This window comes from Coturnix japonica, chromosome 1 (assembly GCF_054131305.1).
Source record: "Coturnix japonica strain WE chromosome 1, WE-NBRP24, whole genome shotgun sequence".
Taxonomy (NCBI): Eukaryota; Metazoa; Chordata; class Aves; order Galliformes; family Phasianidae; genus Coturnix; species Coturnix japonica.
In genome coordinates this window covers 119717003-119731699 of record NC_140663.1, presented here as the reverse complement: position 1 = coordinate 119731699, position 14697 = coordinate 119717003, and the positions used below count along the sequence as shown (strand labels likewise).

The 14697-nt window shown below is 34.6% G+C and overlaps 1 protein-coding gene across 1 annotated transcript in view; it reads right to left on the bottom strand.

Annotated features, from left to right (window-relative positions):
• Positions 1-5545: 5545 nt before the first annotated feature.
• Positions 5546-14697, bottom strand: part of OCA2 (OCA2 melanosomal transmembrane protein) — a 166653-nt gene continuing 157501 nt past the window's right edge. Inside the window, exon 24 of the mRNA XM_015851083.3 lies at positions 5546-6214. Coding sequence (XP_015706569.2) covers positions 6127-6214 — 88 coding nt within the window. The 3' untranslated portion in view covers positions 5546-6126. The remainder of the gene's footprint in view (positions 6215-14697) is intronic.

Genomic DNA, 14697 nt, shown 5'->3' with positions numbered 1-14697 from the left:
TGCACTATAATATGCACATCACTGACAGGAGGAAATTTGGGAAGATCTGAACTTCTTTCATGTTATCCTTTCATTGTTTCTTAAGTAACAATTATTTTCCCCACCTAATATCATTGAGCAAGAATAGGCACAGATCATCTGGAGAAATGGGCTGGAGACAAAGCAAGTAAGTCAGGGCTTTGTTTTCACCTGCTGGACTAGAGAAACAGAGTGTGAAACAAGAAATGAAAAGTGCAGGTTTAAAACAGTGGATGTCTATGAGGAAAATATCTGGCAGACAATTAATTGGAGAGGAAATGGGAAGACCTGGGAAGAGGGAAAAAAAGAAAAAAATAAGTTTATCTTCACAGATTGTACTTCTTTCTTGTTTACACACTCTGCATCCCCCTTCCTCATGTTGTCTTGTACAATTAGGGCAGCCCTTGCATTTGGACAAGCCAAAGTGTGTTGATTTTCTTAAAAATAGCAGTGGGCCTTTTACTTCAACCAGGATAACAGTTGTGATGCTGAAGATCACACCTTGAGCAGACTTTCTTTGCAATACCAATTTGTTAAGCAAAGCACTAATTGAAAAAACAGCTAATAAATCACTGCTGCCTGACAAGTGGCAATAGCAACCTGAAGAAAGAAAAACATCATGCAGTCAACTTTAAACATGGTATAAAAACCCTTTTGGTGCTTGTTATATAAGTAGCGTTAGGATATTGCCAATCCTATAATATTTTCCACTAATAAGCAATATGCAAAAAAAAAAGATTTCTTCTCACAGACCTTTCTCTCTGGAGCATCTATGGAGGAAGATATAAATCCTTCCCTCAGTAAAACTCAACACTTGTTGATTTCCTGTTGCCCTTAATAAATCACTCAGATTTTCATATGCTAACTTTGTATGAGGTGGTTAGCACTTACTCTAAATTGCTAGAATTTCCTATTGTGAATTCAGAAGTATTAATTTAATGCTTGAGCTATTTCATTATATTTTCTGGCTTGGTTCCCAATCATTTTCTTAGTATCCCATTACAACAAACATGGAAGCTCATGCTTAGCATTTTTATTTTGTGTCTATTTCAGGTGCCATTGATTTTCTGTCATTTGGAACCTATGAATTCTTTTTAATGGGGGTTAATGTAGGACATAACCATCGATAGCTGTTATGCTGATATTTTTCCCTATTTTTTATTAGTGCCTTTAAAATAAAAGATGATGTTTGCAGATAACTCTAATGCTCTGCTATTTGATCAACAGTATTTTTCTCCTACAAAGCCCACAGCATCCCTACAGAAATGTTAATTTTTAAAGCACATCAGAATGCTGAGTAAAATCAGGAAACAAATATAGAAAGAAATCAAATTACAATGAAAAGTTACACAGAAATCTAGCAACACAACAGGAAACTGAAGGCTTTTCTGGGTGATAGAACAATTTTCATTTGCAATGGTACCTTAGAATTTTGGGTTTGCAGAAATTACACAGTTTATTTTAACTTTTGCTAAGAAAACAAGAACTTCTTTCATGGACCAAAGCACGGTACAAAAAGATTTAGTGTAGTCTAAAATAAGTTCTTATGAGCAGTTGTGGAACAGCCTGTTCAACAAGACAAGTCTCCTTTTACAGATATAAAAGAGTTCCCTGAAGAACAAATTATTATATATTCTTTTCAAGACAAATACTTTTTTTCTAAACTATCACATAAATGAGTGATATTTTTCCAGTCTCACCTCAGCAATATCCAGTAGCAAGATAGACAGCCTCAAAACTCATCTTGCAATACTGGAAAACATTTTCAATTTTTAAACAAATTTTGATTTGATCTATAATAAAATAAAGGTTAGCTATAGTGAGTCCAACAGCTCCTAAGGAAATTAAGCTACAGTGAAATAAGGGATATGATTCATTCATGAAGCGTGAGAGGGAGTAGGACTAGTTTTGAGATGAGAAACATACCTGTAAATGATTGAGGTAAAAGTTTGTGAGTTATTCAGGGTAGCAAAGATGGTAACAGTGGAGAATTATAGAAAACCCTTATAAGAGCAAGTGACTGTCAAAAAAAATGGCTAATGACATTCAGTCTGAACAGTTGTAAGTTGTAATGTAAGAGCAGGAGCAAAAAAATAACCCTAATTTTACACATAAAACAATGATAGTTAATAATTATCACTCAGGAAATGTAGCTTGTAATTATAAGAAACTCTTCCATAAAAATATATCCTTGGTTTACTTGTCAGCAACAGTCCAATTATTGAATCAGATCTCAACAATTCTTAGAAAATAATAGAAAAGCAGAGTAAATGAGCAGGCACTTCTGTCTTGGTTATGTTTATCCTTTAGACTCAAAGAAGCTACAGTGACACAAGAAGCAATGCATCATACACAAAGATAGGAGAGCATTTCCAAATAAGAAATGAGCAAACAGACTGCTATCTCCAGACTGGAAATTGATCCATAAAATTTTCATTTGGAAAAAGGTACCAGGGGTTGACTATTCACTATCCCTTACCAAACAAAAGACCCAGGAAAGGCACTGGGGGAAAAGTGGTTTAGAAATTAAATTAGCACAAGGCAAATTCAAAAAACAGCTGGAATATTTTCCCAACAGTGTATCTATGAAACTTTCTGAGGTAGATGTTGAATTTACACAGGTTCAGCAGTGTGCTGGTAAAGTCTGTGGTAGGACAATCCATTAAGTGCAATTCAATACAGACATGATACTGCTCATCCAAGAAGCCTCTGAGTCACAGAAACCTCTGAAATCTGGGACTGTATTTGGGGAAAGCAGCATTTTTTGTTTATCTTACTCCTGGGTTCTTCACAGGCATACACCATGTGTCTCTGTTGGAGATAAGTTGGATTACTTGTGGGATCACTCTTACACTCTTCTTTACTAGTTCAGTTACTATTTGGTGAAACTCTTGTTATGTTCCTGATTCTTTCCTTACTATCAGTATTTGCCCTACTGAAGACAAGATAGTTCTTTTAATAGACTTTGCTTACACTCACATGTAATGATATAATTAATATATCCCTGTCTTACTAGATTTAAACCATTCACTGTCTTACTACATTTAAACCATTCACTAAGGTGAAATACATCTCATGTAAGCAAACAATTGTATTTTCTCTACAGCTTACAACAAACAGCACAAAGTAAGCCTTAAAGGATGTCAATGACAATGAGAATTCAGTCTTCTGAAATCAGCCCCAAAGCTGCTAAGTTTGATAGACTATTACATAATGTATTATTTAACTAATATTTTACTCAGCCTTTTAGAAAGAATTTCGCTGTAAGAATTAATTCCTCCCACCCTTTAAATTCACTCAGTTTTTATGAAATCCTATGCACTATTTTTTATGGTGATATAGTCACTCTAACTTGTGCCCTTCTAATGTGCAGATTACACTGATAACTATAATGGAAGTCAGTGAGAAATATACTTCATTACACTGAACTGATCTGAAGTACCTCTTTTTTTAGCATTTTAGCAGATTGTCAGCTAATGTGAGAAACAACAAGAGGACACAAAAACGTGTTTATCACTGTTATTTCTCTGGTAATTGAACATTAGATTGCAGTCACATAAAGCCTTGTGCAAACAACTTTATCTTCTTATTACCATTTCCTTTGTCATACGAGCTTTTTGCAAGCTCTTCACTGTGCAAACAAAGCAACAAGGGTGTTTAGGGAAGGAAAGCCAATTCATCTGAAGGAAATCCTAGAGGAAAACATTATACCATAATCGAAAATTCCTAGAAGCAGAATGAATTCAGCCATACATTTAGTTCACTAAAAGCATGGTCAATATGATTTTGTACTCCCTGTGCACTACTTGCCTTCTCTTGACAGGACAAGTAATAAAACGGAAAGGAAATCTCATTTGAATCCTGTTAATGTATCATTTCTAAAGCCAGCAAGATACCCCTTCCACTGAAGTGTTTCAGAACATTGGCTAAGAATAGTGAGTGGAAATGAATTGCTACACTTCTGTCTTTCTCCTTGCAGCAAAATGTAAATGCAGATGTGCATTTTCAGGTCGACAAATGCGATCACTTTATTAGCATGATCCGGCTTAAGGTTGGCAAGAGGGTTTCTAAGCTCTAGGAGAAGGATTAGTGTTTGGGAAGGGGTTGCTTTGTGGGCTTATTTATCCTTGAAAAAGAACAATAAAATAAATTTGTAAGTTGTGCTGTGGAACCACAGTCTCATTTTTATACTCCTACATCCTCCAGAGTTTTGCTGGAATAGAAAAAGAAATAGAGCTTTAAATCTGGTGAGTGGGAAAAGATAGCAAAACAAAATCAAAAAGGCAGATAAGAACAAGTGTATTTCAGCAGAGTCCTGATCTCACATTCTTCAGGGCCTAACACAGCAGCTCATGCACAAAAAGTGCCTGCACCAAGATTGTTTCAAAGCAAAAGATGTTGAGAGCCATAAAATTTTTATAATTATTTTTAACCAGAAATCAGTGTTAAGCTGATTAGCATTAATGTTTCTTTAACTGCAGCAGAACACTAATTATTGTAGAGTAAACCACTCTTGCAAGAAAAATAATAATAATAATTAAAAAAGAAAAAAGAAAAAAAAAAAAGAAAACCCATAACATACAAACAGGACAAATGCAGTTTCAGACATTGTCTAAAGGAATGATATTTAGGGTCTTTATTTGTTTTCATTTCATTTTGATTTGGATGTTTTTCAGGGTTGTTTTTGCTCTGGTTTGAGGTTTATTTTAGTTGGTTCACTGGTTGTCTTTTCTGGGGGGGAGGTTGTATTTGTTTCAGTTTTTCAGTACACAGGTGTGGAAGTCAGTCTTTCTTTGAATGGTGACATGGCTCCTTTTGCTGACTGTCTTAATACTGTCTTGCAGCTTTACAAAAATTATCTAGGTAAGGTATAAAATCTGGGTATGAGTGAAATGGCATGATTACCTTCACATCCACTGTGGGAGAGAGAGCTTTTCTCTCACTTAGCAAGTTCTATCAAAGGCTAAACACAAATGAAAGCCACGTTTACTCATTCCAACTAACTTCCTCTAATTCAGCCCTGTTCACCTGATTTGCACTCATCCGGTTGCCAATTTCTCTGACTTAAGATAAAACACAACTGTCACTAACTAGGGCCAATCCCACAAAGATATGGGAAGCTGGACTGAAACCTTGAATCCCTCACAGGACTTAATATTCATAATGAGAAGCTTGACCTGTTCTGGCATCCAATTATACAAAACAATATATATAGTTTAATAAGTTATCATCAGAGAGATGAAAAGCAAAGCCAAGTATGATCTCATTCTTCCATATAGTGTATTAACCTATCTAAAGACAGAGTACTCTATCACAGAAGCAACTTAATAATTAAATGGAAGATGTCCGGTGCTTTATCACCCTTTATGTCTGTACTTTGCTAAGGAGAGGAGCATTTGATCATTTTAAGGAAAAAAATAAAATAATAAAAAAATAATAATAATAAAATAAAATAAAATAAAATAAAATAAAATAAAATAAAATAAAATAAAATAAAATAAAATAAAATAAAATAAAATAAAGCAGCTTAACATTGATTAGGAGTTTTAATGTAAAGAACAAACTTTCCAAAGAATGCAATCCCAGATAAAAAAAAAAATAATTTCTTCCATAGTACATTTTCAGGAGTTGAGTTTATTTTTAAACATAGGTAATGATATATCTTCCATAGTGTACAGACTGTCTGCTCAACTGTCTATTATTATAGCTTGAATATTAGTTGCTTTAATACAAACAGCTAAATACATTGACAAAGATAAATGAAGCTCTAAAAGAATTTAATGAACATCTCCCATTGTGAATGAGTTTTTCATCTGTGACTACATTCAGATTGTGTCAATATAAACTTTCAGGCACAATATATTCCCTCACTTTGGTGCTTCTTCATCTGCATGATAATTTTTTACATAATTATACATATGGATTCTTTAATTTGGAATGTCCTGTTTTGCAAATTCTTCACAGAACAGCAGGTTTGAATGATCAAACCTGACACTTACAATCATTTTGGTTAATACCATATGTGGGAGTTTCACACACCTTTCTCCTTTTATGTATCTTCTTAGTGTTCTGATATACAAACCAAATGAGTCTCGAAAGTATAAATTATTATGAATTCCAACCTACTACAACATGAGCAACAAGAAGATAGCACATCCCAACGGTACAGGACACAATCATCATAGGGAAACCTAACCTGAAACAACAATAAAATAAAAGAAAGAATATTAATAATATAGCAGTGCCAAAAGCATGGATATATTTTAAGCTTATGATAGGGAGTTTAATACTCAACCTTACTTTCCTATTTCAACTTACTTTGTCTTGCAGATAAAATAACAATTCTTAGAAGTTAAGACACTGGGATAGATCATGCAGTATCACCTCAGCTTAGATGAGCAACCCCAGGAAATCTACTAGGGTAGAAACAAGTTTTAACTTAATCCATGGTTCAAACTCCTTGTTTCCCTTCTGAGCCACAGTCACATAAAGATAGCATTTCTTTTCTGTACTTCTCATTAAGATTTGAATCAAGAGCTGAACATTAACGAATTGTTGGAAATAAACCCCAGACAGCTGAAAAGCACTAAAGCTGTGCTGTTCTGTTAAAAGCAGCTCTTTGCTTTACTTCACCAGCTAAGCTTTTCAGACCACACCCATTATGATTTACAGATTTCTTTAGATTGACAAACAAAGGCAGCAGAGATGGACAACTAGAAAGGATGTAATGGGGTTCGCTGATTCTTGCTCTGCTAGATTTGTAGGTCTTCCACATCTGTGAAAAAAAAAGGGAGTGAGTTTTCTGAAACTCAAAAAATGTTGCTTTGTGGCACTGAAGGACTATGAAGAACCACTACTGTGATCACACCAATTTGTTTTATGTTACTAAAATCATAAGGGAAGCTTTGGTGAGAAATGATCATGTGACAAATAAGACGCCTTTTGTAATTTCTTTTGTCGAGTCCAGCCAAGATTTTCCATAAACCTCTTCAAAGCATGGCAGAGTTCTCTGAAGTGCAGCCTTTGATTTATTCTCTTTCTTGAAGACCTACTTATTACATATGGGTATATTAGTTGTGCTTTTGCTTGCTAGGAGCCTTTGAGAAGTTTTCAAGAGCCCATTTATTGATGACAGGAGGACACCATTTTCTAAGCTTGAATGCATGAATAACACCTTATTTTAGGTAAGTACAGCTAAAAGAGACCCCTTGGAACATTTATTCTCTCCAACACTTCCTCAGTGTAGGAGAAAATTACATAAAATGAAAAAAGAAAAAAAAATTAAAAATCCCCTTCTACCTCCTCCTACCTGCAGCAGCAAAGTTGCTCTAAACATTGTGATATTCAAGAGTCAGATTTACTTTACTGCTGTTTTGCTGAAAAACTGACTGAAGGAGGCACAGATGTGACCAACAGAACAAAGGAACTCATTGTCATAGGTTTAAGTTACTGATAACGGAATTCATCTCAGGAACCCAGGTCAAACCCTACCCCCAGCCAGATGCACAAAAATCAGAACTAACCTCTAAAGCTGATTGAACAATTAGGAAACCAGTACAATCCAAATGTTCTGAAGCAAATGTTGGAACTACTCAGTGAAGAACAAGCTTTCTCAGAATACTAGCTGTTCTTGACTTTAACAAAATGAAAGTGAAATTACCGTTAAAAATAAAGGCAAAACAAAGGGAAAAAAGGAAAGGAAAAAAAAAAAACAGCTGGGTTGAAAATGTTTAGGGGACAAGACCGACAGGGCTAACAGATCATCTCATTTCTGACTCCCTGACATCCCCTGAAAAGACTATCATTGGTCTGTGTCCGTGAACATTTCCTGTCCCAGAAGGACAGATCCAAAGCCCAGCTAAGGTAGTTTTCTCCTCCATTTCTCTGGGATTTAGGACCTGGTGTGTCTCCTGACATTCTGGTAACAGGCATTATTTTTTGCATTCTGGTTTCAAAAGCATTAATGTTAAGATGGTATTCGGAATTGAGAAAGCAGAAAGGGAAAGAAAGAGAGAGAAGAGCTGGGTGTGTTTAAGTGGTCAAAGCTGTGAACAATTGTTCAAAAGGCTCACTGGATTTTCACAGCATTCAAATATTACCTCAGAAGTCTTAAATATATTTGGAAGCACTCATTTCTTTATTCTTTTTTTTTTTTTTTTTATTCTCTTTTTTTTTTCAGATGAGCATGTGTAACTATGCAACAAGTATTCTTTTAGAGTTTGGCTATTTAGATTCTTGCTTTTGAGTAACTTTACTTGGGGGAAAAAAGGTCATTATAGGGAAGAGAAGGAAAGGAAAAGGGGAAGGGGAAGGGGAAGGGGAAGGGGAAGGGGAAGGGAAAAGGAAAGGGAAAGGGAAAGGGAAAGGGAAAGGGAAAGGGAAAGGGAAAGGGAAAGGGAAAGGGAAAGGGAAAGGGAAAGGGAAAGGGAAAGGGAAAGGGAAAGGGAAAGGGAAAGGGAAAGGGAAAGGGAAAGGGAAAGGGAAAGGGAAAGGGAAAGGGAAAGGGAAAGGGAAAGGGAAAGGGAAAGGGAAGGAAAGGAAAGGAAAGGAAAGGAAAGGAAAGGAAAGGAAAGGAAAGGAAAGGAAAGGAAAGGAAAGGAAAGGAAAGGAAAGGAAAGGAAAGGAAAGGAAAGGAAAGGAAAGGAAAGGAAAGGAAAGGAAAGGAAAGGAAAGGAAAGGAAAGGAAAGGAAAGGAAAGGAAAGGAAAGGAAAGGAAAGGAAAGGAAAGGAAAGGAAAGGAAAGGAAAGGAAAGGAAAGGAAAGGAAAGGAAAGGAAAGGAAAGGAAAGGAAAGGAAAGGAAAGGAAAGGAAAGGAAAGGAAAGGAAAGGAAAGGAAAGGAAAGGAAAGGAAAGGATGTAGGAATAAAATAGCATGGCTATAAAATCCTCCTACATCCTTCAGTACATTTCACGAATGTTCCCTGCAGCTGAATCCACATGACAGGCTGGTGAAGTGGACACCACTATAACTCTCACAAGAAAACAGGTTGTTATTTGACAGAAAACAGAATTTTATTGACCTTACAGTTACAAGCAAAGAACTGGTACTGGGAAAAGTGCGGATAGCACAGATCTTAATCTGTACTAATACAACCTAACAAACCTCCTCAGGGAACACAGCAACTCAGCATCACACTGCTAAAATATACACAAGCAGATGTTAGTTCAGTGTGAGATACTAGGAACATTTCAAGCAGCAGACCTGGGCTTTTTGGTCTTGGACAAAGTTTTGCTTATTAATAACTTTAGAGATCCAGTAGTGAAAAGCTTGCAAATCACCCCAGTGCAGGAGAGATGTCAGACTCTGTGGAGAGCAGAATGTTCTTGACAAATTAAAATGAGAATTCAGAATGTACAAGGAGAAACTCTGTAAAGAAAAGTGTGAAGTATGTATTAGGAGAAATCAAACACAGGCACAAAACCAGCAAGGAAAGTGAAGCTTTTTCATGGTAATGATCTAGTTATTTTTGATCCAGCCTCACTGCAGGATTTCTGGCCCTGTACTCAGAATAAAAGGAAACTGGTTATAATTTATAATTAGTATCCACAGAAGTGAATGTTACAGCTTTCTTAGTTTAGAAGTTCATCCAACATAGTTTCTAAATAACAGAGAAGCTTTTGGGGACAAAGTTGCATTTTCCTGGACCCCAAAAATGAGCCTCAAATGTGGGTATTCTGAGAAGATATGTAAGGTTATTTCCAAGTGACAGGGAATTTACATCTTTTAATGAAGTTTCACAATTTCATTTGCAAAGTAACTTGCATTTTTTTTCCAACAGCAAGATGAAACTACAAAATTCATGTATCTTAATGAAAATGATATACCATAACCCTCAGGAGTCAAACAAAAATCAGCTTGTTAGCAAAGCTTAAGCAAGTCTTCATAAGTTAGATTTATACAACATTATCTATAGGTTACTTTAACTAACAATCCTAGATATAAAGCTAATTTTTACTGTGATTTTTTGCTGTCACATTCTCATATGGAAAGATTAAAAAAAAAAAAATTACGTTGAATTTTCATCTTAACTGTTAATGCTCAAGATTTCTTAAAAAACAATCAATGTTTCCTAACCCTGTTTATTAATTCTTTAGATTTTCTTTTTGGCTTTTGGAAGGGATAGAAATATAAAGGGAAAAAAAAAATTAATTTCTCATCTGACTTAGTCTCAAATCCACTAGGAATTCTGTTCTTTGTTAATTTCTCTGCTTTTATCATATGTGTGGTCACTTACTGTCATCCTATTTCTGCTCTCCCTTTCCTGTAGTGCAGACTGCCGTATGTACTTCCTGTCAATTTGGCTGTGTCAACCTTTCCATTATTCCAAGTCTTTGACATACTAATTCACTCCACCTGAAAGTATAGCCTTTACGATTATTTCTGTGCTTTAATATATATATATATTTATTACATGCCCATGACTCCTTCAAATCTGACACCTGTTGTAGCTCAGAAAACAGGTGGCTAAAACTGCCAGTGAGCATTAATGTGACATTAAATTGCTGTGAAATTCACATAGTCTAGAATTACATAAAAATTACAGTGTTCTTACCTACTAGTTACCACACGCAGGTGTTACTGTGTAATTGAAATCACAGAACAAAGCCTATAATCCCATTTTCTTCTGATTGCTAAAATTATCATAATTTCTTGTTATATTTTGTCTGTTTTGAGTCTATGGCAAGATTGAAAGAAGTTAAACTGAAATAAGGAAATTCAAATCCCAAATAAGAAAATGTTTAGGTGTGAAGTTTTGCCTCTGACAGTCTAGACAGTCTAGAAGATCTAGAAACATTTTCTGTAACCCTAACTCTTAGGTGCAGGATAAGTATTAGCTCTTTCTTTCTTGAAGTTTCTGATTACCTAAAATAAAAGCTGCATTCGTTGAAAAAAAAAAAAAAAAAAAAGGAAAAAAAAAAAAAGAAATTGGTTTGCCAGATCTACCCGGAAGATTCAAATCACTATTAATAAAATACTTGTTGCAAAATCTGTTCATGTCTCTCTGTGATACAAATGGGATAAAACACAGGGTTGTTAGAACAAGAGACTCTGGTAACTGTCCAAAGGCAATTCATAAATAGAAAGCTAGCAATCCCTCTGAAATATAACAGAATAAAATGTAAGACATGTTAATTCTAGTTAAATAAATAAATAAAACCAAACAAAAAGCTCCAACAGGAACTGGTGGAACTCTGTAAACACCTAGGAAAGAATATAAGCTCCAAGACAGAACCAAACCTGAAAACACAGAAGTAGCAGTGACATTTTACAAGGGGAGAGCAACAAGTCCTCATAAAACTGCACGGGTTAATTTTCAAATTTTCTTGTTTTTCTAATATTCCTTTAGATAAACAAATAGAATTCAGCAATGTGTGTGAAGTGCTCAAAATTTCATATCTAGGAGATATCAGGAATGATACAGGAACTTTTAGCACTGATCATTAAGGATTCAATGGCCAATAGAAATACTGCATATTTAAAAGAAAAAAAAAAATGACTTTGGACAAGCTCATTGATACCACAATATGTAAAGGAAGCTGGACTAAGACATATGTGCACATTGAGATTGATTTTACTAATCCACAGAGCACGCATAACCTGGTTACTCTGCTCTATAAATCAGGCCTTAGAAGAATTATATTACAGAAAGAGGCATATGCAAGCCAAAGTTTGGAAAATCTCTTAACTTTAAATCACTTGTTTAAGAATAGAAATAGTCCTATTACTAATTTAGGGAACATAAATAAGTGCTGTTCTGGATTAGGAGTCAAATAGGTAAATCAAATGATCCCTACTCTCCTCTGGAAGAAATCCAAAAGCCAACATAACAGTAGGATGGTCTGGATTCTCAGGTTTGTTCAACTTTGTAGCACCAATGCACGTTCTGTCTTTTCTCCATTGACGTGCCCTATGGCATGACAAACTTCTCAGCGACCACAGCAGAAAAGCTGCAGCTTCAAGTCAGAGTTTACTAACTCTTAACGTGATACCATTACCCAAAGCAACTAGAAAGATTTTCCTAAGTTTACTACAACTTGCTTTCTACTTGACTATCAATATCCAGGCCAAACCAATAACATTTAAACATCTCAAGCATTTCTTCAAGAAGACTTGCATTAGTCTCTTGACAAGATAAGGGCCAGGATCACAGAGAGCAGAAGAAACTCCTGCACTGAGGAGGGCCAATTGACAGTTTCCTTTAGTAAGGAAGGAAATTATACCAGTAATTACTTAAAAGAAAGTATAAGGTGATCATGACAGCCTAACACATCCAATTTATGCAGCTGAAATTCTTTATCACATACTAGTCTAATTTTACATGAAGTAGGCTGCTATTTCCTTTGTGTCCAGAAGAAAGCACATTGGCACATGTTGGGATGCAGAGGGGCTGATCAATCTACACCTTTGTAAAGAGAAAGAAGCCTTTACAGAATCAAGACTATGACCACCAGACTTCATTAGCACAGGGAAACTTTAGATTCTGACCTCCAGTACCATTAAAGCTTTAAACAAATAATTAGAGTAGTTGAGTTTCAGTGTTGCTAGATCTTCCAAGACAAAAAAAAAAAAAAAAAAAAAAAAAAAAAAAAAAAAAAAGAAAGATAAAGAAAAGAAAAGAAAAGAAAAGAAAAGAAAAGAAAAGAAAAGAAAAGAAAAGAAAAGAAAAGAAAAGAAAAGAAAAGAAAAGAAAAGAAAAGAAAAGAAAAGAAAAGAAAAGAAAAGAAAAGAAAAGAAAAGAAAAGAAAAGAAAAGAAAAGAAAAGAAAAGAAAAGAATCTACAGTTTTCTTGCTCTTTAAAAAAAATGGGCAAGTCAGTATTATACCACAGTGTCAAGAAGTAATGGATATCCTGAGAAAACAGATGTTGCCAGCAAAACATGACTGAGGTTACACTAGTAGCTTCTCAATTTACAGCAATTTAACTGAATAGAGTAGAATTATTTGGACATCACCTTCCTTTTTTTAATTCACATTTTTCCATTCAATGATAGTATCGGTTTAATTCACTGCTGTTTTACCTTGTTTTACCACAGAATGCAGTAGAAAGATACAGCAGCATAAAACTGAAAACATGTGCAATTACTTTGTTAGTCATTGTATTCTTTATCATACATAAGGCCTGCATCATACAAAGGTCCTTCAAGCATTTTTGCCAGACATCTTTGCACATAAGCAGCTTTCATTAAGTTTTAATACATCTAAAATCTACATAACTCTTTGAAACCTAAATTATTTGTACCTACTGCTATATCAATAATTCTATTTGTACATTCCATAAAGAGAGTGTATATTCTCTTTTTCATCAATAGATTCCTTCAAAAATAAATAAATAAAATAATAAAATAAAATAAAATAAAATAAAATAATAAAATAAAATAAAATAAAATAAAACAACACAGTACACACAGTTAAATCTCCAGTGCAAGCTGTCAAAACTATGGAAGGTGCATCTAGAAAAATGTTTACCATTACACTAAACTAAACTGAGCTGAAATAAATTTTGCAAATTTATTTGCAATTAATTTGCACACATTCTTAAAAATTCTGCCATTACATTTGTTTTAGTCGTTTCAGCTCACATGATTTCATGGTCCACGGATGCTGAAATTAAATAGAATAATTGCCAAGAACATCTGAGTCCCTAAATAGTCCCTAAAGGTCCATATACTGGTGCTTTAACTTGAAATGTCCTACATGCAGACAAGCCTTTTCATTCATTAAGTGTAAGGGGAACAGGTTCGATATAGACAGACTGCTTCCCTTCCTGCTTCCTAAGAACTACAGCGCAAGATAAACTGTGGTGTAAAGATTTATGATGCTCTGTCAGTAACTTCTTGAATTTATCACAGCTTCACATCACCCTCAAGTGTAACATCACCTTTTAGAAATGCGTTATTTCTCTGCATCTGCCAGATAGACCCCAAAACAAGTACTGGTCTTAAAATTGTTGCTTTTGACTTTGGTATGAAAGCTTCATGTCGTTCTAAAGACTAAGGAATAGAATTATATGAAATTGACTCCGCTCATTACAATACCCATACTTATTCCTCTATGATGAATCTACCCAGTGAAGCATAGCTGTAAGTTTGAATGTAAGTAGATTAATATCATCAGGCAACTAGAAAAGAAAAATCAATGAAGTACATCTTCTATGACAGTACTTTAAGAGAATTGGATACTGATTATAGTATGAGTAGAAAACCTTTCTGTTGCCGGTAGTGACTGTTTTCATGATTTGTTTGAATGGTTCTGATACAAACATTCAGCTAACGAAACGTACTAATACAAAACAAGTGAGATTTACAGTGCAAAAATGAGTGTGTTAGAACCCCTGAAATAGGTTTTGCAATATTTAGTTATTGTTTCTGTGTTTTTTGAAACATTCAGCATAACAGAAAATCACTTTGACAGTTACATGCTTCTGAGAAAGTAAATAAGAGGCTTACCCAAATTTTTTCAGGAATAACTTTCAATATTTGGAACTACTATATAAGCATTTCTCACAAAACAAAGTATTTTGTCTATTACTGAAATAGTATACCAATCACAAGATGTATGAATTACTTTATTTTTCTACACAGATCAAACAAACTAAAGATAATAGTTATGACAGAAAATTATGTGCTTTTATTAACCACAAGTCTAAGTATACTAGCAAGCTAAATCTAAGCAAAGCA